General features: G+C 32.6%; 2 protein-coding genes across 3 annotated transcripts in view; one reads left to right on the top strand and one right to left on the bottom strand.

Annotated features, from left to right (window-relative positions):
• KLRF1 (killer cell lectin like receptor F1) lies at positions 1-12,332 on the top strand. The gene is given in 7 exon segments (XM_077169992.1): positions 1-317; positions 4,750-4,839; positions 5,893-6,039; positions 11,059-11,198; positions 11,548-11,660; positions 12,012-12,028; positions 12,031-12,332. Coding segments are annotated over 7 exon segments (681 nt in total). The 5' UTR covers positions 1-232; the 3' UTR covers positions 12,120-12,332.
• CLEC2B (C-type lectin domain family 2 member B) overlaps positions 11,858-26,130 on the bottom strand; it is a 23,549-nt gene continuing 9,276 nt past the window's right edge. Inside the window, exons 3-5 of one of the 2 annotated variants that reach the window (XM_077169990.1) lie at positions 22,799-22,971; positions 19,600-19,703; positions 11,858-12,048 (exon numbers count right to left, since the gene is read on the bottom strand). In XM_077169990.1, coding sequence (XP_077026105.1) covers positions 11,949-12,048; positions 19,600-19,703; positions 22,799-22,971 — 377 coding nt within the window. In that variant the 3' untranslated portion in view covers positions 11,858-11,948. Of the gene's footprint in view, positions 12,049-17,373; positions 18,636-19,599; positions 19,704-22,798; positions 22,972-26,130 lie in introns of those variants that run through there. The other variant, XM_077169989.1, reaches the window with a different exon arrangement.

A 26,130-nucleotide genomic window follows, 5' to 3' on the forward strand; every position in this document is an offset into this window, starting at 1 on the left:
TATGTGGTGGATAATTAACAAGTTACATGTTATCTAAGCCATGGGAAGCAAAACAAAACATTTCCTCTGAGGTTTTCACCAATAGATTAAACTGTGAACTTTTGTGTGTGCCCCGAGAGGACAATTTGAAGACAGCTCCTGATAAGCAGCAATTTTGTAGCCACTCCAGTTACATATCATACTTATAAAAACAAAATATACCAGATATAAACACCCACTCACATATGTGAAGATGCAAGATGAAGAAAGATACATGACGCTGAATGTAAATCCAAAGAAAAGGAATTCTATCCAGACATCCCAACTTAAATATAAAGGTATGGAATTTTTGTTTTGTTTTGTTTCTAATTGGTGTGGTTCAATGTATTAGTTTTCAGTACTCTGTTCTATTCTCTTAAACTGCTATCTTGGATTCCATTATCTTGCATTTCCTCTCTCATTCTCATTCTGTCTCTCTTATATATAAATGTAAGACTAATACTTATATTTTTTAAAAATAATATGTTTCATGATATAATTTTTAAGGGTATTTTATAAAAATACACTTTCAATAAATTATTAATTAAAAAATTAATATTGGTACCAGTCATCTACCTCCCTATCATTTGTAAAAATATGGCAATTTTAATGCTATTTTTCTAATCAACTTGTCAAAATCTTTAAAGCATGTTCTTCATCAGGATGCCTCAAAATGAAGTTTGTATACCACCAACCTACATTTTAATTTAAGTTTAATTCTATCCAAGAATTAAACATACCCTCCATACGTGATATTAATCCATCCTGCCACTCTTATGTGATCTGGAAAAAAGAGATAACAGAACTTAAAGACACGAACAATCACACTTAGAGAGATGGTATGTCCTGCACTAGCGTGAGGCTATTCCTTTCTGAATATTTATTTTCTTCTTGACTCGGTACTCATCACTTCCAATGGCCTTCTGTTATAGCACTCATTACACTTTGATTCCTCTTAGAGTCACATGTAGGCTTAATTTAAGATAAGAAATATATTGTTGCTTTCATGTGTATTTTTACATATTCCCACAGTTTCTAATTCTTTCAACACTTCTTGCACACGAGTTTCAATTTGGGTTTTGGAAAATAAGAAATTTTAAAGCTGATAAACCACAACATATAGAAGCTTCTCTTTGCATTTTTTTTTCATACTCAGCTCATAGGGGACATTCTGAACCCAAAATATGTTTTGGTGCAAGGAAAGAGCTCAGGAAGCTGCAAAAACCAGATTTACAGGTCTCAGATATTTACGTAACATATGCTGATGTTCACATCTCGCATCCTTTGCTAACTATTGGTAAAGCGTTAACAGATTAAAATGTTTTTGCAATTATTTTGCCTTTGATATATATGGCACTGAATATGCAGGTTAAATTTTTATATTTTCAAGTCACTTGAATGAATTCTTCTCATTACAATTAATCCTCTAACTCAATACCAGCTAAGTTTCTTTGCATTGCTTTACGTTCTATTTTTGGGATCTTTTATCTCTTTCTTTCTCTCTCTCTCCTCTGTCTTTTGGGCTTAATTCACTTCATAAATTTAGAAAACATTTATAAATCTTCAAAGGCAAACCTATATAACCAGGTAATTTCAGAGAAATTCAACTCCCATAAATCCGAGTCCTACTCTGTCCCTTCCACCTTGTTCCCTTTTTTCGCCTTTAGAAAATCATTTCTATTAATTTGGGACTTATTCTTTCACAGATATATACTTAAAAATAAATTTAAATGTTCAGTTATATATGAATGCTTACATATGTGTGTAAATCCTTTGTCCTCTTTCATTAGAAAAAATTAAGATAGGAAATAATATTTTGCATCTTATTTTTATTATTTAGCTATACAAACTGGATATTGCTTTATAGCGGTATCCTTTATTTCTCCTCTATGTGGATATACCATATTTTTAGTCGATCATGCCCCACTGATGGTCATTTGTGATATTTCTGTCATTTTGATGTCATAAATAGTGTTGCGATGAATAGCCTTTTCATATTTTCCAATGTCTTAGCAAAAAAGAATCTTAGAAGGAGCATTTCTGAATGACAGTGTAAATGCCGATGTAATTTTACTAGGTTTTTCTAAAGTGCCCTTCATAGGATTATACCATTTTGTTTTTCCATCTTTTCCAGTGTTTACTTGGCTATTCTCACTTGTTTGTTCTTCCAAGTAACTTTACAATAAATGTTGCAAGCTCATCTGCCACAAGAAAAGAAACAGATAGACACACACACAAAAAAGAAACAGAAAAAAATGATAACAGTTTTACTGTATCTTAAATTACCCCCAATTCGTTAATTAATTTATGAAGAATTTGTATCCTTTTGCTGCTCAGCTTTCTTATCCAAAACAATGCTGTATTTCCATAAAGTCCACATTTGTAGTTTTTTCAGGATTTTTTTTTGCGCTTTTCCTTTATTTATATTATCTAAGTGGCTATTGAATATATGACAATTGATTTTAGTGTTTTAATTTTATAGCTACTAAATAACTTTATTATTTAAAGATTTATGCTAATAATTCTTTTTTTGTTGTTTTTTCCTTATACATAATCATGTCATCTAAAAATAATTATAACTCATATTATAATGCTTTTACCTTTAATTGGATTACACTATCTGATTGCATTGCATAATATCTTCTACACTATATTAAATACTAATGGGGATTTGGATTAGCTTTATCTTTTTCCTGACATGTGTGGAAAAACTTCCATGTTTCTCAATGAAGTAAGATGTTAACTTTATTATATATATAAATGTTATTATATTGAACGAGTTTGCATAAATTTATTTATTTTTAACACAAAGGTGTTGCATTTTATCAATTGCATACATCTATTGAGACAATGATATCTTTTCTTGAGATCTGTTAATATGATGTGTTATGTTAAAAGATTTCTCACTATTGATAAACACTTACATTTCTTGAATAAACCTAGCATGGTCATTATATATTTTGGCTATTAGTAGTAAATTTAAGATTTTTATACCGAAATTAAAAAGAGTGACAGCTTTAGTGTCTAGTTTTGAATTTTTTGTCTTTCTTTTTGGTGAAGGAAGGCCTTGATCTTAGACTTTGTAAATTATACAACTTCCTTGTGGGAACAAGGACAGAGTAATGAAAAGATGGTTTCCTCCATAATTCTGAACCTCATTATGTCTCAAGTGTGAACCGTGAAAGTCATCTCATAGTGTTAGAGGAGAAAGAAAGTCTGAGTTCAATTTCATCTGCCTACCATACCCTTTCCCTCTCAGTAGATCATCATCTCAATAGATGTATGCAATTGATAAAATGCAACACCTTTGTGTTAAAAATAAATAAATTAAACATAAATGTATGCAAAATTGTTCAATATCATAACGTTTATATATATATATAATGAAGTTAACATCTTACTTCATTGAGAAACATTTCCCTCAATGTTTTCTGAGGGTATTTTTTGCCTAATTTTTAAAAATAATTAAATAACATTTTATGATGTGTTTTATTTCTTAGCATTTATTGGTTATTGTTTGTAATATATAAAAAAAACCTGTATTTTTTGTGCATGATTTTTCAGTAAACCCACATCTTCTCTAATAAAAAATATTCTAAAAATAACCTGGGAAATGTAGGGTCATCATTAATTGCATTCTGGTTGATCTTTGTGAACTTGGCCAATGCCATGATAAGAAAAATGCTGCACAATACTTCTCTGAAACACTGTTCTACATGGTTTATCAAGCTGTTTCTTGACAGGGATTTGACAACATCAAATGTAGTCTCTCTATTCCTTCATGTCTAAAGTGTATTTGGAATATGAACTTTCAATATTAATAATTGAATTTATTGACTGAACAATCATGATAATAAGAGTTAAGGGAGATGATTTCTCATTAAGTATCATGATGCTTTTTAATGAATTTGTTTTGGTAAGGACATGAAATATTTTGCAAAGTATAGATGTTCATTTATTCAGTGCAAGCTAATTACTAACATAAACTTATAAACCAGTACCTACCAAATCTAAATCTGCTTTAGTGAGTCTGAGAAAGATAACAAAAGTATATACTTGAGCAATGTGATGAGATTGTCTACCTTTTTTCTAATGATATTAGTCTGCTGATTAAACATCACTGAGTGAACACCCTTTTCTTGAGCGTGGCAGTGTAAATATATGAGCAATAAAATAGTTCTCACTCTTAAAAGAGTTCGACATCAAATAAGAAGCTGAAACATCATTGTTGCATGGGTTAGGAAAGATTTTATGATTTTTAATTAAAATAGTGGGACACCCAAAGTTATGTTTAGCTCTGATTTGTATTGAGTCCTGGGTAAATGAAACAAGTTTGAATGACTGAGTGACTGTTATATCAAAACAAATGACTAGTTAGAAAGTGTATTTCTGTAATTATGTATGTGGTATGTGTGTAGATGTGTTTGGGGAATTATTAGGTGTTTTACAGTCAAATTCTTGTCCCCATAGGTAAAAATATCAAATATTAGGAATTAAAAAACAATTCACTATAGGATGTATCATAGTGTCTGACCACCTAGAGTACTACAATTATTAAAGAAAATGAATACATATATTTTCTATTTAATTAGCCTTATTTTTTTTGCTTTTGAGTGCCTAATAGCCTTTGGAATATTAAAAAATCCCATATAATTTTATTAAATTTATTATCATTCTTGGAAATATTCTTTTCTGAGCTAATTAATGTCTTTAATCTTTCAAATTATTCAGTGACCTTGAGCCGGTATAAAATCTTATTGGGAGTATCTGGAATAGTAAATGGTATTCTGGCCTTGACTTTGATCATCCTTATACTGTTGGGTAAGTTAGATCTTAATCAGATAAAAATATGAAGATATTTACTTTTCTCTTGTAACTCTTTTTTTAATGTTCATTTGTTCATTCTTTCATCTGTCATTACATTAACAAAGGTTTACAAGGAGCTGCTTTATGTAAAGCTCCACTGTGATGCATTTAACACTGTATTTAATCATATAAGATCAGTATCTTGTCCTTAAGTGACTTATAATCTACTGGAAGTGAAATGCTGCATATATGTGTAAACATATAACTAATCAGAGGAGGCAATGGTGGCTCAGTGGCAGAATTCTCACCTACCATGCCAAAGACCTGGGTTCAATTCCCAGAGCCTTCTCATGCAAAAAAAAAAAGCATAAATAAATAAATAAAATATAATTAATGGTACAAAACAGATACAAATATTGATTAAATAATTTTGTGTTCTTCTGTTTTGAAAGTGATGATGACAACAATGTGTATGTGTGTCTGTGCGGTGTATATTTGGAAACCATACTTCTGGATGTCTTAAGTATTTGTGAATAGATAAGATTCCACTTTCTTAAACATTTTATATGTTTTATCTAAGGATTTGTTTAGTTTACTCTGTCTTTTGCCCAACAAATATTTTGCAACTACTATACCTCCAACATTATTTCAAACTCCCCAAATTAAAAAACAAAAAAGGAATAGTTATACTGAATGCTTATTCTATTGGGAGAAACAGGCTTTAACAAATAATCATGATAAAATGTGCTAAATACAGCATCAGAGGTTCCAACAAAACATTAAGAGCATTTATCCTTCTTGGAGCGGGAATTTTACTGCTTATTACCAGTTCTTAGGGCAATGCTTGGCTCTGTGTAGACCATCATCTAATATGCATTCAATAAGCAAATTAGAGCTGTAATATTTGAAATTATTTTCTCTTAAGTAGACATGCAAAGAAAAATGAAACTTCCTAGCAGTCCCTCCAGTTGTTTCATGCCCAATCATCAATATCATTCCCTCAAGTTTTTCTCTGAGACATTGTACAGAGCAGATATTTACTCAAGCTTAAATAATCCTGTTTTCAAGTTTCTCAGGGAGTGTTGCTAAAATATCAAAAAGAAAATGCCGTCCACCATGATGAGTCTGTAGACCTGAAAGTGAAGAGTGAAACAAGAGAAGATATAAGTAATGAGGCTGGGGACCACTGTGTTTTAAGAGCTGTAGATCGTACAGGTATCTCTTCGGTCTTTGCCCTATACTAGTATTAATTGTTCGGATTGTCTTAAGTTTGAAAAAACCTATCGAACAGATAGATCAAACTAACCAATAAATATTTGATAGACATCTACTTTGCAACCAAAGCTACTTGATTGACATGTTTTTTTCTTTGTTGTTACTTTTTTTTTTCATGGGGGGGAGATTTAAAAATGATCCTCAGGAATTTAAAATCAAGTTGAAACATCTACATATGGAAAGTTATTACATTATAAGGCAATATGTATGTAATTTTATTCTAGACTATTGATTTGTTCTTTTCTAAAATAAAAAAATGCAGAAGAGTAGTTGTATCAACTCATTCACATGATTTTGTGATTAGATTTTAAATTGTAGAAATTGGTATCGTAGAATTTTGAAAAACTTTCCCTTTTACTTTCAATTTTTTTATAGTTTAACATTTTAACACTTAACTCTTTGAACCTTTTAACCTATTTTATTTATGATATGTGAGAAAGATACAAATTAATGCATTTTATAATTATTTCTTGAATGATTGTTCTCTAGTCCACTAGATTGCATTGCCACCTTTATCACATAAGGTAATGTTTCTATTTGATCATGTCAAATAGAAACATTGACACTCTCTTGTTTTAAACCTGTCTGTTTTCACATATAAAGTCTCAACCAATTGAAATATTATAGCTTTACCACACATTTTACTGTCTGACAAGCTAAATGTCTGATTAACCTTTAGCTTGTCAGGCCTGTTCAACAGTAAGACACCTTTAGCAGGTAAAATATGGGATCATATAGACACCATTAAATATTCTTTAAAGTACTTATAATTACTTTAAATCAAATGATAGATTTTTGTCTCCTTGCTTTTTTTTAACTGAGGTGAAAGTCATATAATATAAAATTAGCCATTTTAAAATGAGCAATCCAATGGCATGTATAAATTTACAGTATTGTACAACTTTCCATGTTATCAGTTTCCAATACATTTTCAGCATTGTACAACTTTACAGTGTTTGTACAACTTTACAGTGTTGTACAACTTTCCATGTTATCAGGTTCCAATACATTTTCAGCACTCCCCAAGAAAACACCAGAGTCACTAAGCTGTTACTTCCCATTCTTACCTCCTGCCCTAGAAACTACCTATCTGCTTTATGTCTTTATGAATTTATCTATTCTGCATATTTCATGCTAATATAATCATACAATATGTGACCTTTTGTGGTTTTTTTCACTTAGCATAATATTCAACTACTTGAACCATATAGTATTTATTCATTAATTTCTGTGGCTATAATACCTCGTTATATGCAATGCATATTTTGTTTATACATTCACCAGCTGACAGACATTTGAGTTGTTTCTGCTTTAGGGCTATGATGGAAAGTGCTGTTATAAACATTTGTGTGAAAATTTTTATGTGGACACGTATTTTCTATTCTCTTGGATAGATAACTCAGAGTAGAAATACTGGGTTACATGGTATTTCTATGATTAACTATTTTAGGAACCACCTAACAGTTTTTCACAGCTTCTGCACGATTTTACATTCCCAGAGCAGTGTAAGTGGGTGCCAGTCTTTCCACACCCTATCAAACACTAGAGGATGTGAAGTGCTTTCCTGTGTGGTTTTGATATCTATTTCCTTAAAGATAATCATTTTGTGCATCTTTTTATGTTCTTCTTGGCCATTTGTATATATTCTTTGGAGAGATGTTTATTCAAGTCCTTTACTCATTTTAAAATTCTGTTGTTTGTCTTTTGTTGTTGATTTTGTGTTGTTGTTGCTTTTAAAAACAAGCCAAATTGACAAAGCTTTTGCTAGGCTAACTAATAATACGAGAGAAGCCTAAAGGTACTAAAATCAAGAATGAAATTAGGGACTCTTCTACAGACCTTGCAGAAATAAAAATTATTAAAAGGGAGTACTATGAACAATTGTATACCAACAAATTAGATCATTTAGAAGAAATGGAGAAATTCCTAGAAACACGCAAAGTATAGAAATAAAACAGGAAGAATTTAAAAAATCTGAAAAGACCTATAACAACTAAAGAGATTAAATCAATAAACCAGAACCTCCAAACAAAGAAAAGTCCAGGCTGATATGACTTCACTGATGAATTCAACCAATCATTCAAAGAAATATTAGCATCAATACTTCTCAAATTCTTGCAAAAATTAAGAGGCAACACTTCCTAACTCATTTTATGAGCTCAACATCATCCTGTTTCAAAAGCTAGACAAAGACATCACAAAAGAGAAAACTACAGACTAATATCCTCCATGAATATAGATGCAAAAATTCAACAAAATGCTAGGAAGCCAGTCCAGCAGCATATTAAAAGGATTCATACATCACAAGCAAGTGTGATTTACCCAGGTATGCAAGGGTGGTTCAACTTATAAAAATCAATAAGTGCAATTAAAGGAATTAATAGAATGAAGTAAAAAAGTATGATCATCCCAATTGATGCAGAAAAACATTGACAAAATCCAACAAACTTGCATGATAAAAGACAAAAAAGTAAGAACAGAAAGGCACTTTGTCTATTTGATAAATGTCTGTATTAAAAACCACACAGCTAATATCATACTAAATTATGAAACTTAAAGCTATGTCCCTAAAATCAGGAACAAGACAAGATATCACTCACAACACTTCTATTCAGCATTGGACTGGAAATTTTAGCTAAGCCAATTAGGCAAGTAAAATAAATAAAAAGCATCCAAACTGAAAAGAAGAACTCTATCTTTACTTTTAGATGGCATAATCATACATATAGTAAACCCTAAAGAATCCATATTAAAACTATTTAAGTTAATAAAGGAGCTCTTCAAATTTGCAAGATGCAAGTAAACATATGTCAGTCATTCGTATTTCTAAACACTAGAAATAAACAGTAAAATATAGAAATAAAGTTTCTAGACATGGATAAGCTGATCCTAAAATTCCTGTGTAATTGCAAGGGATCCAAAATAGCTGAAATAATCTTGAAAAAGAAGAACAAATTTGGAAGTCTCACACTTCCTGATTTCAAAATGTAATTACAAGGCTACAGCAATTCAAATGGTCTAGTACTCACATGAAAATAGAAATATAGACCAATAGGATAGATTTGAGAGTCAGAAATGCACCCATATATATATCTATGGCCAAGTGATTCTTGATGAGGGTTCTCATATTCAATGGGACAAGAATACTCTTTACAACAAATGATGCGGGAACAACTGGATATCCATATGCAAAACAATGAATTTTGATCTCTACCTCATACCACATACAGAAATGAAATCAAAATGGGTCAAATACCTATAAATAAGAGCTAAACTATCAAACCCTTCCAGGAAATATAGGTGTTTAATGTTCATAATCTTAGATTAGGCATCAGTTTCTTAAGTATGACATAAAAAGCACAAGCAATACAAATAAAACAGATAATTGGATTTCATCAAACAAACATTTTTGTGCATCAAAAGACACCACCAAGAATGAAAAGACAAAAGCCAAGTGGGTGAAAATATTTATATCTAATAAGAGTCAAGGATACAGAATATATAAAGAAGTCCTACCACTCAAAACAAAAAGACAGACAACCAGAAAAAAAAAATGGGCAAAGGACTTGAATAGATATTTCTCCAAAGAACACATACAAACGGCCAAAAAATAAATGAAAAGATGTTCAGCATATTAGTTAAGGAAATGGTCATCAAAACCACAGTGGGATACCACTTCAAACCCTTCAGGATGGCTATAATCAAACGAGCAAAAAATAACAAGTATTGAAGAGGATATGGAAAAATCAACACCCACAAACATTGCTGGTGAGAATGTAAAATGGTACAGAGCTGTGAAAAAAGTACAGACAGACCTACAAAAGTTAAACATAGAAATACAACGTGACCCAGAAATTCCACTCCTAGTTTTATACCTAAGGGGTTAGAATACATGTCTATGCAAAAATATTTCATGTAAATGTTCATAGCAGCATTATTTATTAAAGCCCAAAGTGGAAACAGCGCAGAAGTCCAGCTGATGGATGTATAAGCAAAATGTAGCATGTCCTTCTAGTGGAATGTTATTTAGCCAGAGAAACGAATAAGTAACTATTGATACTTTTTATCAGCTGAATTAATGTTGAAAACATTGTGTTGAATGAAAAAGCCAGACACAAAAGCCAGATATTATATAATTACAATTACATAAAATATAAAGAATAGGTATATTCATAGAAACAGGGGAGATGTGCCAGGGCTGGGGGAGCAGGGAAAATGTTGAATATCTGTTTAATGAGTATGATATTTATTTAAGGGGTGATGAAAATATTCTGCAATTAGATAATATGATGGTTGCACAATGTTGTGAATTTTACACTTTAAACTGGTTAAAATATGAATTTTTACATGAATTTCACCTAGATAAGAAATGAAGAGCTTGGAATGGCTGCAAAGTAGAATGGAGAATAGAGTATTTATATAGGTTTGCACATATATTTATTATGCCAGGAGTCTCAGGTATTTTCAATTTGAGAAGACCTAAATGTAATTATAATTTAAGAAAATCATTGGAGTCGGTGCTTTTGCAATTATAAAGAGGTTAACAAAACTTGTTATTAATCTCAATGCTTTTTAAGAGCAAGAAGGGATACAGCCATAAAACAATAATCAGAGAGATTCTTAAACTTTATGTGGACAACTTACTAAGTAAGTAGTATAGATATCTAGTCTCTCAAATAACATAATCATAACAAATAGTCTAACAGATTCATGTTATTTTCGTCAATATACAGATTATAGTAAGAAAAAACAATCCTTTATGTCTTGATATTGCTTCATCTTACTAATTGGATTATCATTTGTATTTTGAACAGTTTTTATATCTCAGCACTTTCTTATAAGTGACTTTTATCAGAGCATCACCTTTACTTATAAAGCACAAAAGAATTATTCTCATTTCTGATTTTCAGAGATGCATATGTGATTTAATTTTTCTCTGGTCCTCCCATTTCTCTATAGGACTGTGTACATCAGAATGGCTAAAATATCAAGAAAAGTGTTACTGGTTCTCTAGTGAATTGAAAAACTGGAGTGCTAGTTACCAGCATTGTTTGGAAAAGCAGTCTCACTTACTAATCATTCAGGATCAACTTGAAATGGTAGGTGGTTTATCAGAGTGAAGGCATTAATCTCTTTGCAGTTAAAAACTGATTTCCTTCCATCCAACCCTTGCGTTAAATTGCCATTTAAGAGTTTTTAAGAACTTCTTAAATTTTGTGCTGGAAGTGAGTGCCTCTCTTGATACCTGCTAGTCTTGGCTATGAATAGCTTGTATATCAATCTGAAGTTACTGTATACATTTTTATTTGTTTTGTTTTTAAATAAGATATTGATTAGTATGAGTCCCCATGCAGAGTGCTAGTTTTCCAATAAAATTCTAAAATCTTACTTAATTTATCTGACTTATAGTATTCTGTTAATTTATTTAATTATCACCCACTTTTTAAGGCATTTATACAGAAAAACCTAAGACAATCAAATTATGTATGGATTGGACTTAACTTTACATCCCTGAAGAGGACTTGGACCTGGGTGAACGGTTCTCCATTAGATTCAAGGCTGTGAGTCTTTCCTAAACAGCAGTCTAAACTGATTATTTCTATATTGTAAGATTTGTCTTAAAAAACGTCTCTAAGCTCACTGCATTTAACTGTGGAATAGTTCTTGGTATCATCACACTTAAGTGGATGAAAAGTAGCTTAAAGTTCATTGGATTGATGATAGCTTGCTTGTCTTTTCGTTTTTGAGTTGTAGGGGTTCTTAGTGATATTAAATCCATATAAGATAAATGGTTTCCAATTTTTTTCTCATTTTGTTGGTTGTCTTTATTTTATAAAGGAGGGTATTAGCTAACAACACAAATGGACATCTTCAGCAACAATGATTAACATATACTTATCTTTCTTCTGCAGATTCTTCATAAAAGGACCAGCAAAGAAAGTAGCTGTGCTGCAACCAAGGAAAATAGAATTTACTCAGAATCCTGCAGCAGTGTTTTCAAATGGATTTGTCAATATTAGGATTTTTGTTTTTAATTGATAGTGGAATAATCAGCAAAGTTTTGGGCTTCTGTGGTTCTAATATTACTCTTTCAGAAGTAAGATTTTAAAAATTCGATTAAACACCAAAATCTGCATTCTTTCCATCATTTATGTTGATCCAAGCCTTGGACTAATCTTTTTTAACAATGTAATATAAAGTTTTTTGATTTTTTAATGTAATAATAAAATCCAGTGTGACTGCATATTATTTATATCCAAGATTTGTATTCCTTGTTTATTTTACAACAAATGTGATCAGTTTACGACTGTTTTTCTGTATGTTGCTTTTTTCTCTTTAAACGGTATCTTACATAAATTCTTATAATTCTAAAATTTGCCTTACAGTGAAGATTTATAAATTTTTCACCCCTTTCTTCATGAACATTAACTTAGTTTCCAAGTTTTTGCTATCATAAATTGTAATGCAGTGAACACTTGGAATGTATTTTATTAGGTAACGGTACATTAATTTCTATGATAACTATGAAACTGGATTTTGGGAAAAAAGTGTTCAGTGTATTTTTTGCTTGTTTTATATTTTATCCAAATTTTATATTTTCCTTTTTTTTTTCCACTTAGAAACTGTCAGAAATTGATAAGATGATTGCAGGTACAGAGTAATGAACTTTTTTCTTTTTTGAAAATGAGTTGCCAACTTGATACATCATCATCCTTTGATACTTCAGTGTGTATTTCCTACAAAGATCATCTCCTACATAACCACAATACGATGATCAAAATCAGTACTGCTGTTCTAGTTTGCAAGTTGCTGGAATGGGATATGCCAGAAACAGAACGGCTTTTAAAAAGGGGAATTTATTAAGTTGCACGTTTACGACTGTAGTTCTAAGCTGTGAAAATATCCAAATTAAGGCAAGGCTAAGAAAATGCCCAAATCTAAGGCATCCAAGGAAAGATACCTTGCTTCAAGAAGGCTGATGAAGTTCAGGGTTTTTCTCTCAAGAGGAAAGGCACATAGCGAACATGGGGATGTCTGCTAGCTTTCTCTCCAGACTTCTTGTTTCATGAAGCTCCCAAAGGGCCGTTTTTCTTCTTCATCTGCAAAGCTCTCTGACTGTGTGGGCTCTAAAACTTTTTCCAAAATGATTCCCTCTTAAAGGGCTCCAATAAGCAACCCCACCTTCAATGGGTGGAGACACATCTTCATGGAAACCACCTAATCGAAAGTTATTACCCACAATTGGGTGGTTCACATCTCCATGAAAACAATCAAAAAGCTCACACCCAAAAATATGAAATGAGGATTAAAGGACATGGGGTAAAAAGGATAAAAGGATAAAAGAATCTGGGGTACACCACAGATTCAAACCAACACAACTACCATCTAATTCTCAGACTCACTTCAAGGCTTGTGAACTGTAATACTGATGTTCTTTAAAATACAAGCATCTAGTTTGGAATCAATCTCTGCATTTAGTTTCTAGCTCTGCATTTTGTTACCAGCCTCTTTGGTCTACTTCAGTCTGGAAGGGTTCCTCAGCTTTCTTTGACCTTGACATTCATGACCTTAACTCCTCCAAATACCACAGGGCAGTTATATTGTGAAATGTACCTTGATTTGAATTTGTCTGATTTTTTTTCCTCATGATGATATTCAAGCTATTCCCTTTTAGCAGTAATGGCATAGAAGAAATGCAGTGTTGCTTTGTTCTTCTTGCTGCATTAAATTTTATTTGTTCCATTATTGATGAACACAGTTTTATTTGTTCCGTTATTGATACACAATGATATTGATATTCACTTTGACCACTTAATTAACAGAATACGAGCTAGACTTCTCCACTGTAAAGGCATTCTTTTTTCACTTGCAGCTAACTAGTATTATGTAGGAAACTCAAATTCTGTAAATATCCCATGCATCATCAAAATTTCAACTTATTCAATTTTTTAATTTATATCTTTATGGACTCCCAGTTCACATTTTGTTATAATCTTTTATGTTGATGTCCATATTTTTCCAAATTTAGTCTGAGATCCACTTCAAAGGGACATCTGTGTGCTTGATTTCCTGTAGATCCTTTGCTGATTGGTAATTAACTCAGCAGAATACCGTAACCATTCTTGTCAATGTTTGAATCAGCCTTTATGCTCTAGTCTGATTTATAAAAACAAAGATAATCAGAAAGTAGAAAAATATAACTTTATTTCTTTTTCTAAATAATTTGCTTTTCTTTTTATCTTATTAAATTATATTTTCTGTCTCCTACCTAGAATTTAAGATCCATAAGGGTAGGGATGTTTACTTGCTTGGATCACTGTGGTATTCCTATTGCTTAAAGCAATCCTTGGCACATAATAGCTGCTCATTAAATGTTGGTCAGATATACACTGACAGATGCTATGAAGGTTGTGTGATCCTTGTGGGAATATAAAGTAGGGGGATCTTATCATATCACTGAATGCAGGTAACACTTCCCTAAATATGTGACAAATGAATTGAAATCAGAAGTGAGTAGAATTAAGTAAGAGAAGGCAAAAAAAAAAAATGCTCCAGGCAGCTCCAAATAAAAATATGATGTGAAAAAAATGAACTTTTGGATCTAGTGACTACATTATGCTTACAAAAATGCAAAGAAGGCTAGTGTTGCCAGAGGACACTAAAGGAGAGTCTGAGCATGAAATATGGTTGGAAAATATGAGGAGTCCTACATGTCATGTAAGTATTTTGGTTTTCATTATACCAGCAATTGAAAGCCAATGTAAAGTTTTAATAAGCATAGTAATCTGATCAGTTTTGAGTTTTGGAAACATTACCCTTGCTATAGTGTGGTAAAACATGGAGTGGATACTTGATTACTACCGTATGGATACTTAGAGTCCATTTTAGGTGGCTATTCCTATAGTCTAGGCACAATATGATGGACTAGTATGGAAGCTTTAGTGATAAAGAGAAGTGAATTGATAAGTGAAATATAAACATTAGTTGACTGATTAAAAATGGCAGATGAGGAAGAAGGCAATGTCAAGGATGACATGAAGTTTCTGTTTTTATTCAGCTGGTTGGGTGGGTGTTTTATTGATGAGGACCGCATTTTAGGAGAGGTTATAAATTACATTTTAGACACATTCAGATTAAGATAACTTTGAGACATTAAAGTGGAGAGATGTAGGCAGTTAGAAAAAGAATCTGGAACTCAGAGAAAGTTTCATCACTAAATATGTAAAGTTTGAAACTACTGGAGCAGGTAATGACCCCAAATGTATAAAGGACATTGCAATAGAGAAGATTACAAATGGAAAAGAAAAGAGGGCCTAAAATTTTAGGAAGGCTAACATATATGGCAGAGACAAAGGGGATGTATGTAAATAAGAATAAGCAGTTAGTGAGCAAGGAGAAATAGTGGGAAATGTGCTGTTATAGAATTCTTGGAAGACAGTATTTACAAAAGGGAATAGAAAAGAAACGCTAAATGCTGCTTGAGAGGTCATGTATGATGGGATCAGAAGCATGTCCACTGAATACAGAAACACAGGTTGGGATGATTTGGTGAGAGACATTTTTGTACACTTTTGTAGAGTAATTGATGAAGCCAAATGGGTGAAGACAACAGAGAGGATGGGAGGCTATATTTTCCTTAAATTTGATTAAGAGCCTTGAAACAAGAAAGGGACATTCCAGCTCTGGCTTATATATGAGAACAATGGGACACAACAATGGAAATAAGTGAATCTTGATAAAACAAAAAGAGGAATAAAAATGACACATTTTGTTAAATTTATTAATGACAGGTTTCAAAAAATTCCTACTACCATCATAGTTTTCCCTATTAAACATGCATAAAGTAACTACTTAATAAACTGAATAGATTCTCACTTATTCTCTACTGCTGAACTTATGAGGTTGTTGGTAGATATTTGATCTCATACACGCCTGTCCCTAGGTCTCAGAGGTCTTAAGCAAATAGCAGTCCATGGGACCATATGGACTACAAGCAGTTTGAGTAAAATCTATTATAGAATTCATGGGCCCATGAGAGGTATCATAATTTATCAGTAAAGATTCAGAATAATGGATAGAGAAGAGTGATTATGTATTTGTATATTGTCCGGTCAATGTGCACAAAGACTCTTCATAGTGTCCAGACATGATTTCTTCCTGTTCAGATCCAGGAGACATCTCTGCCTGTTCTTTATTATAAAATACATCTTTCCTTACTAGGTTCATTTTTTAAACGATGAGAAAAAGTTAGCAATGTTATCATTATTCATAATACCACAGCTCTTAGGTATCGGTTTGCACCAAAACAACATAGATTTTCTCATCTCGTCATTTCCGTGGCACCATTTGCCTTAAGTTGTTTACATCATTACATTTCCCCCCACCCCCGGGCTTCCAGTGACTCTCTCAAAGGTCATTACTATGCTTCATGAATGACGACCACAAACGTCAGCCTAAGCTAAAATATGCAGAAAATGTGAATAATTCATTTTCTTAATAAATTAAATTTGCCATTCAAAATTTTGTAGCATAAATGCAAAAACAAAACATCTACCAACTCTGTCTTCTCTGTTGACTCTTTCAACTATATTATCCCTTATGGGGAAATTTTTAGAGCAATCACATTCAGGAATTTAGATGCAGGAATATAAAAATTTTTTTATCAAAATAACATGACCAAGCTGAATTGTGCCTAAAATGCTAAGTTGTTTAACATCCCCAAATATATAAATGCCAGTCACCACATTAAGAGATGAAGGAAGAAGAAACATAAGAATATCTAAATAAAGGTAGTTTTCATCATTTGAGAAAGATTCAAAATAGTTTCCTATAAAAAGTCTCTTAGCAAAACAGGAATAGAAAGCAGCTGCCCTAAGATAAAAAGAGTATATACAAGAAAAAAAATAGACAAGACACTATTAATATCAATGTAGAAATATCCTCCATAGAATGTGAAACAACTTAAGAATGTTCACTGTCAATATTGCTCTTATAGTCCTGCCTGGTTTAATTAGATTAGAAAGTGAAAATTATAATTCAGGAATAAATAAAACTATTATTCTCAGATGCTTTATTTTATAACATTAAAAAAAAGTCTGCAAATTATAAGAGAGTTTTTTTGGAATGACAGTTGAACAGAAGAACGTGTGAAACAGTGACATTTCTATATAGACACATCTATTTTAAAAGGTAAAAAGATGACATAAGTTTAACAAAGAAAACATATCTATATAGGGATAAATATGATAAATAATCAACATTAACCATGGAAAATTTTAATTTAATGAAAACAAATAAATAAAAGATATATAAAATACATAAATAAAATGTATTAAGGTGGATTGAACCATGTACCCTAATTTAGATGTGTTCTTGGTTTTGATTTCATTTCCTGTCCGTGTGTACCTATTGTAAATAGGATCTATTGTATATGACATTTTAGTTAAGGTGCAGCCCAATTGAATGTGATTTTGTCTTAATATGGATTATTGGAGGCCTTTATAAGCAGAAGAATTTCAGACACAGAGAGAAAGCCACAGGGAGGATCCAGAAGCCAGAAAACAAGAACCTGAAAGTCAGGAAAAATCTGAAAGAAAAAGGAGAGGACATTGCCATGTGATGGAGAAGCCAAGGAACCAATCAAGGATTGCCAGTCAGCCAGAATGCTACTGAAAAAGCACATCTTCCAGCCCCTGAAACCAAGAGATGATAAACTTCCAGGCTAAGCTGATTCATTGTGTGGTGTTTGTAATAGCAGCTTAGAAACTTAGACAATTACAAAGATAAATCTCCTGAAATTGATCCGTAGATTCAGTGAGTTTACTAAATTTTTCTAAAATCAATATTGAAGAGTAAAGATTCAGGATTTACCCAGCCATGTCAGAAGCAGAAAAAGTAAGTTGTAAGACATTTCTTAACAATTATAAAGATTATAATCATGTTATAATATTAAAACAGTCTAATTTTGAAAGTTAAGTTATACAAAGAGAGAAAAAAAAGAAGGTTGAGGTATTGGCACCGTCTTATCCATGGCTGTAAATCCATTGTTGTGGGGTGCACCGAAAGAGAGACCACATAATTCAAACTGCCACCCAATTTGGAGTCTTTATTAGCCAGCCGGCGACTGCCTCAGAAACTTCCACAGAAGGAAGATTCAGAGAGCAGCAGCCCACAGAGGTTTTCAAGGTGTGCTAATAAAGGCTAAAATCATGTTGTGGTCTTGCAGTTGCTAGCAAGCAAGCATACCATAGAAGCAGAAAAATGCTGTTAGCTGTTGCCAAAACACATCCCATTCTCTCAGTTTCTTAACATTGGTCATTGTTTAACTCTTGGGGACATTCTGCCCCAATGTTGTGGAGACTTTCCCTGCTTGGGCCTGATTGATTGCTCCTGGCCCTCCACACCATCATCAGAAACATTAACCTAAATAGTACATATTTTTCCTGCAAATCCATTTTCTTTCTGCATAGCATCTAGCTGAAGCCACACCACCATCATTGAGGTAAGCACATTCTTCATTCCCATTCACGTTAAGCCTACAATAAAGGGATTAGACATTATGTACTAGGATCCCTGTAATTTCTCCCTGATCCAATGACACCTTTAAAAAAAATCTTATTTGTCCATAGTTTTGAAAGTATGTGCTGTAAAACAATCCTCTCTAGCTAGATATCAGATTGTACCAAAGAGTCTCTCTTCCAAGAGTTTGCATTTGTTACATCGACATCAAGTCAGCTACATGTGATCAGTGGAGCTACCAGTCTATGTAAGCCAATGGTACTCAACGGGGGTATTTTGCCCAGCTCTCCTCCCAGGGGACACAATAATATTTGGTGACATTTTTTGATTATCACAACATGTTACTATCTAGTGGGCAGAGGCCAGGGATGCTGCTACCATTCTACAGCACATAGGAAAGCCCCTCTTTCTAAATCAAAGAATTGTGCAGTCCAAAGCATCAGTTGTGTTGCTGTTGAAAAATTGTAATAAAAACTTAAGTGGCTGGGGTGGTCACCATGCAGTGGTTTTGCAGAGGTTTGTGGACAGTGAACCCAGGTCTTTAGAGCTATGTTTCTGCATTGGAGAATCAAAGGTGAGAAGCCCAGGGCAAACTGCATTTTGAATGCAAACAAAATCAGGTTAAAATGAACATAGAGTTGAGCTTGAACATCATAAAACAGATAGCATGAAGCTTGAAGAACAGATATAAAACTGAGGTAGGTAGGGTAATATCAGGCAAAAATGTAGTGCTGTTTGCACTGGGTAATGATTTCAGGTCATTATTTTCAGGATCATCAACTAGGAGATCTATCCCAATATATCTGGATTTCCAAACTCTCTGGGTGATTTTTGGAATTAATCTCAATAAATGATACAAACTTCCCCACTCTATCTTTCCAACAAGCACACAGATCTTTGACTTTATAGAACTATACTCACAGGTCCTAGAGAAAGTTGCAGTGTCTGAATTTAAATAATCCCAGAAAGAAAGAATCTTACCATTTATTAAGAGTGGCTCCATTTACCCATTTTCCAATTTGGTTTCCTGTCATCGTTAGTCCAATCCAATGATCAGAACTTCCTTTATGGCGGATAAGAAAATTCTTTAGGAAAAAAATGAATTTCATCATTTTACTTGCCGGTCTTTGTTATAACCTATGTATCCTTCTTTGGATGTTGAGAGAAACAAAGAGACAAATGTTCAACCCCTGGTTCTGCTAGAAATAAATAACTATGTGATCTTGAAATAGTACCTTAATCATTTTGAGCCTCAGTTTTCTAATTTGTAAAGCAACAATGTTAGGTAAATTTCCCTTAAAATACTTTTCTTAAAACATAAATTAATACCTGTTCAATTTGAAAATCTATACCTCTAAGAATTTCAAACTGTAAGCTCCTGGAAAACAAAGATTTGTGATTGGGCTGTTGTGTAGCATTCCTAATGATCACATATTTATTTATTAGAATATTTTTTGTTTCCCAGTGAATAATAGTGTATTCAGTTTAATGTTATAGTTAACTTCAACTTCTCTTCTCTCCCAGAGCTATCAGTGTGTGTGTGTGTATGTGTGTGTGTCATTTAATGTCTAATTATCAAATTTAATTTTTCTAACAAACATTTAGATTTCTAAAGGCTTTATTTATATAAATATGTTATTTTTTCCTAGTTCTCCTTTTCTCCGTCTTCCTTCAATGTTTAAAATTTCTTGCTACCTTAGAACCTTTTTACCATAGACTATATAGAGAAAGTCAATGAGTCTACTCTGCTACTGAGTAGCTTGGAAACCAAGAGCTGATATTGTATTGCTCTATCTTCCAATTTTCTGATCACAATACTGTGGTGAAATCATACACGATAACAGTAACACTTAAACCTTTGGCACGTTCACATCCCTTCTACTGCAGCATTCTATACTTTAATTTGGGGAGAAAAGCAATTATATTTCAATTCACTAGGCTAAGTTTTGGGTATAGTGTACAAATAGATTAACAGAGCAGTAACCCTGGACTCAAAGGGCTTTGCTTTGCAAAGAGGAAAATTATATAAACACAGAATTAGAAAATATGCCACCAGATGAAGAGAAAATAGGAGTATATTAAATACTAGGCAAAATTGGAGTTTAAAGTAAGAAGAGCCTGCATCTGTCTGGGTGACTTTCTCACAGGATGTTCACTGAAGGCTGAATGTAGAAGGGCAGAGAGATGATTCCAAAGGAAATATAGAGGATGGAGGAGAAGAGGGCAATCCATACTCTAGGCTTAGGAAAGAGCTTGTTTGTAAGAAAATGTAAGGCAAAAAAAAAAAAAATACATGACTGGAAACTAATAGGATATATACAACTGGGAAATTCTGATGAGACTCAGGAGCTGTGGTCATGGTGACAGAGAACTGGGAGATGCGTTTCCTAAAGCATGTCCTATGAAAATGGGAATCACTATTTGCTCAATAAAGGACTTGTTGTGTAGCTCCTTATTTAAAAATGCAAGAAACTTTTAAATAGGTGGAAATGTTTCATCTCATATTTAGCTAAAAAAATAATTTTTTCATAATTTAATAAATCGTTTTAATATTTAAATTAAACTACGTTAAATAATTATTTTAGTTTATTCTACATTACATTTATCACTATTTCACAGGCAGTTTTACTTCATTCTGTCACTTAATTTTTTTTTTTGCCAATTTATGTAGTACATAGTAAGCTTTTGTGATCTTCAAAATATATCAGGAAATTGTATGAACAAAGTTTTATTCTTTTATCTAAATAGTGCATACCTAATATAGTTAATGATTTCTCTTAAGTTCAAAACCAATTATTTGGGGGTAGTTTTGTTTCTTGTGTGCTATGATTTTGGCTGTTTTTGTAGTCTGTATTGACAAGATTCCTATAAAGTAAATATTTAAAAATATCGATAGTCTTGTTTTTTCTTTATCCCTCAAATATTTTATTAACACTGATTATTTTTCCATTTTGCTGCTAATTTAAGCTTTTTTCCCCAAGAAAAATTGCATAAAGCAGCCAAAAGATTTTTCAGAACATTTGTCTTCAAAATTCTTACAGAATTCAGAGCTGAAACTATTGAATACAGAAGTTCATTTTATTAAATTGAGCTTGCAGCTTACTTCTTGATTTGCTGTATCTACTCTTAACACATTTAATTTTTCATAGTCCCATCAGCTTTCCATACTTTTTGCTGCTCCCAAAACAGTTTAGTTTAGTTTCCTTGCACTGATCAATACATTGGTCCAGCCTGTTTCACATTCATTTAAATTTGATCCAGTCTCTTTAGGCAGATCCATAAATAGACCTAGAGGACTACAGAAGCAGTGCACAGTGCTTTTTTAACAATATTTTGTGCTGTTTTGTGCTTTACATTTAAAACAATTCTCAACTGCGCATTGTGCTCAAACATTCTTTTAAATCAGGTTACATTATCTTATATTTTCCTTTGATTCTTGAAGAAACTAATCTAGACAAAAATAAACATGGCTGTTTATTGCCATGTGACACACGGCAAGAAGAGACTTCACAAACCCAGAGGTGAAGACTTTTACAAATGCTTGTTAAAGTTCTTGGAGATTCTTTTTACTCCCAGGAGTTTTGTCCTGTAAACCAACATTTATTCAACAAGATCCATTTAGCTTTTAATTTGTACCTGGCTCTGTGCTACAGCTAAGTATGCAATTGCAAACAAGACATGGTCTCTACTCATGGGAAGCTCATACTCTGGTCTAGGGGAACATTATTAACTCAACAACTACTGCTTTTCATGTTGTGAGTGTCCACAGAGAGGCTGCCATGGGACCTCAGAGACAGGCAGCAAGACAAAGCAGAGAAGTCAAAGGAAAGTTCCTCAAAGACAGTGGAAGGGAGAATCCCATTTTTCTTGAGGCAATTCTCCTTTTTTATTGGAATACTAGCTTTTAAAAGATTCCTAAATATTATCATGCTGTCCTATTAAAGCGTACATACCACTTTATCTACCACTTCATGCAAGTTTTACACTCTTCATGCAAAATATCTCCAGGTTTTTACACCTACATCTTACAAGGCATGTTCCAAACATCGTCAATATAGATAAATAAATAGGCCTATATGAAAAACTTTACAAAATTGTAATGACATTTGATTTTTTCCAGTGCTACTAGGATGTCCCAACACAAGATAATACATAAGAAAATGTACATTAAATTACTTACTATTTCTTTCATAGTGTCAATAATAGTTAGATCGGCATGTTCACTGGTGCAGCTGCACCTACTTGAATTCCAATCTCTTTCTTCTTTAGAGAAAAAATAGCAATTGTTGTGGAAACCAATCCAATCATCTGGGCAAAAACTATGAGGATGCTCGCATAAAGGAGTTGTGCTAACTGAAATTGAAACAAATATATATTTTAAGGATCATATGAAAATTTGCACCATTCTGTTTTGAAATCATGGGGGAAATAGTATGATGTAAAAGATTATGGTCACAACTAGAATTGGCTATCTATCACATAACAAGTTGAAAAATTTTTATGTTGGGTTGAATGCAATAGTTCAATATTTAACAAAATAATCCTGTTCCTTTCAACTCTAACTTCAGTTACGTAGAGGTTTTCCCAAAGCAACCAGTGCCCTTTTCTGGATAAATGTAGTATAAAGAGACACTAGCATTATCTGGAAGTATAAAAATGCTAATTTATATGGCAGTAATAAGTCTTTTGCATTGATCTCCATGAAAATATTAGAAAGAATTATAACTAATACAGTCTATATAGAATTGCCTGTTGCTAACTACAACCACCGTTGTATGGTTATGGATTAGTCAAAGAAAGGGATCCACATGAGATGCTGGAAAGTGGAAGTAAAGCAGGAGACTTTATTCTTGAGACCACAGACATAGGAGTGTCACAGACTTTTCCATGAGCCCCATTTTTGCAGTCGTGGCAAGTAGATGTTGGTTTCTTGGACTTTTCCTTTAATCTGAGTTCTCTGAACAAATTAGTACTTTAGGCAAAAATCACTGGTGACTATTTCTCCTCCAGCTATGGACACTTTCAGACCATCACCCTCCATCTCTTTTCACATTGGTTAATCTCTAATTCCTATAATAATACTCCTATTCTCATAATGTTTAGAGTGTCTCCTTTCCTGAACAAAATGATGCTGAATTAGTTTTTGGTACTAGAAATGCTCCCAAGGGTACAGAGCATCAGGATGAGATATGGCATCAGTTTCCCTACATGGTTAGCTTTAAAGGCATTAATGATCCAATTACCAGTGATAAATTGGATGCCGACCCTCCATGGTGCATAGTGGAAAAAAACCAAAACAGTTAAATGTCACCTAAAGTCACCTTGTGTCAATTGCCTAAAGAAGGCAAAACTTTTAACACCCTTCTCTCATACACTGATAGAACAATAGTCAAAAAAAGTAAGGGTAAATCGTATTTCAACACCATGATTAATAAATTTAAGCCAACTGACATAGATAGAGAGAACTATGTTCAACAACTTCAGAGTATACATTGTTTTAATTGTTAATAACACATTTGTCAAAATGCAGGATAATAAAATAGTAACAACTAAATTTCCAAGGATTGAAGTTATTCTGAGTACGTCATTTGATGGCAATAGAATTAAGTCAAGATCAATACAACAAAAGTGAAAAGCCAGAAAAATCACCAAATGTCTGGAAATTAAACAATAAAATGCTTTAACATTATGAGTCAAAGAGAAGAAATTATGATGAGAAGTAGAAAGTATTTTGAACTGAAAGACAACAAAAGTAAACTGTATCAAAACTTATGGGATGTAGCTAAAATTGTGGGTCACCACACATTCCTTTAAAGGTTAGAGGGAATTTTATACATTTAAATTCATTTTTGTAAAAGAAGAAAGGCTTAAAATCAAGACAACTATCCATTCCAAAAAGTTAGTGTAAAAGATGCACATTAAAACCAAAGTAGAAAAACATAATTTTTTAAAAAGTATAAACCAATTGAACAGAAATTTAATGTAAAATACAATGAACAAAACAAAAGTTGGACTTTCTTTAATAAGCTAAAATAGAAAAGACTACTAGGAAGGCTGATAAAGGTAGCTCCACTTGTGAATATTTAAGAAAGAAATAATAGTGTTACCCAACCTTTTTCAGAAAATAGGAAAAAGGCAATACTTTCCAACTGAATTTTTTTTTTTTTTTTTTTTTTTTTTTTTTTAGAGAGAGGGAGGAAAGGAAGGAAAGACAGAGAAGGAAGGAAGGGAGGAAGAAAGGGAAACATTTTTAAACATTTTCTTGTTTTTATTATATTTTGTTTGTTTGTTTGTTTGTTACATGGGCTGGGGCCGGGAATCGAACCGGGGTCCTCCGGCACGGCAGGCAAGCACTCTTGCCCGCTGAGCCACCGCGGCCCGCCCTCCAACTGAATTTTAACGATAAGCATAATCTTGTTACATACATAAGAATATTAAGAAAGAGAAATTATAAATTAATTTCTTAAGAAAAGCAAAACAAAACAATTAATCTCACAAACACATGTGCACACACCTTAAACAAAATATTGTCTCTTTAAGTCAAGGATATTAGAAAGTTAATACAGTATATTCAATTAAACTTATTGAAGAAATGAAGGGTTAATTTAACATTTTTAAAAGTCTATGTGGTGCAAAGGTGGCTCAGTGGGCAGAAATCTCACCTGCCATGCTGGAGGCCTGGGTTCGATTCCCATGCCAAAAAAAAAAAAATAATAAAGTCTGTGTAATTCCATGTGGGAGACCTGGGTTCAATTCCCGGTCCATGCACTTCCCAAAATAAACAAACAAGTAAAGAAAGAAAACAAACAAAAATTAAACAAACGGTGCTGCAATAACGAGATGCCTACATGAAAAAAGAATGAAATGTGACCCCCATCATACAGCATACCAAAAAAAAGTCTATGCAATCCTATACAATTTGGCACATTAGCAAAATAAAAGAATAAAATAAAACTGAACATCTCAAAAGATCAAGACAAAGCATTCGGTAACATTGTTTACCTTTTCAGAATAAAAACTCTTAACCACCTAGGAATTAAAGGAAACTCCCTTAATTTGATTTGTATTTATAAATATTCTCCCTTAATGAGAAAATATTTAAAACTTTCTCACTGAATTTGAAAATGAGACAAGGATGTAGGCTGTCATCACATCTACTCACTCCTGTATTGGGAGTCTTAGCCACTGAAATAATGCAATAAAAGGAAATGAAAGACAAAATTATTGCAACAGAATAAATAAAATGATTATGTGTAGATATGTTGTTTATTTAATAGGACATCCCAAAGAATCTGAATCCAATTTATTAGAATTAATAATGAGCCATAGCAAGAGTCTACATACAAATAAAAAACAAAATTGATAAAAAGGTAATGCAATAGCATTATAAAACATCAGTTATTTAAGAATAAATCTATAAAAAATATGCAAGACACTCTGAGAGAAATTAGACTGAAATGCATATTTAAAATGATGATTCAATACTGTTAAGATGATGATTTTCCTAAAATT

The sequence above is a fragment of the Tamandua tetradactyla genome, chromosome 7, assembly GCF_023851605.1.
Source record: "Tamandua tetradactyla isolate mTamTet1 chromosome 7, mTamTet1.pri, whole genome shotgun sequence".
Lineage (NCBI taxonomy): Eukaryota > Metazoa > Chordata > Mammalia > Pilosa > Myrmecophagidae > Tamandua > Tamandua tetradactyla.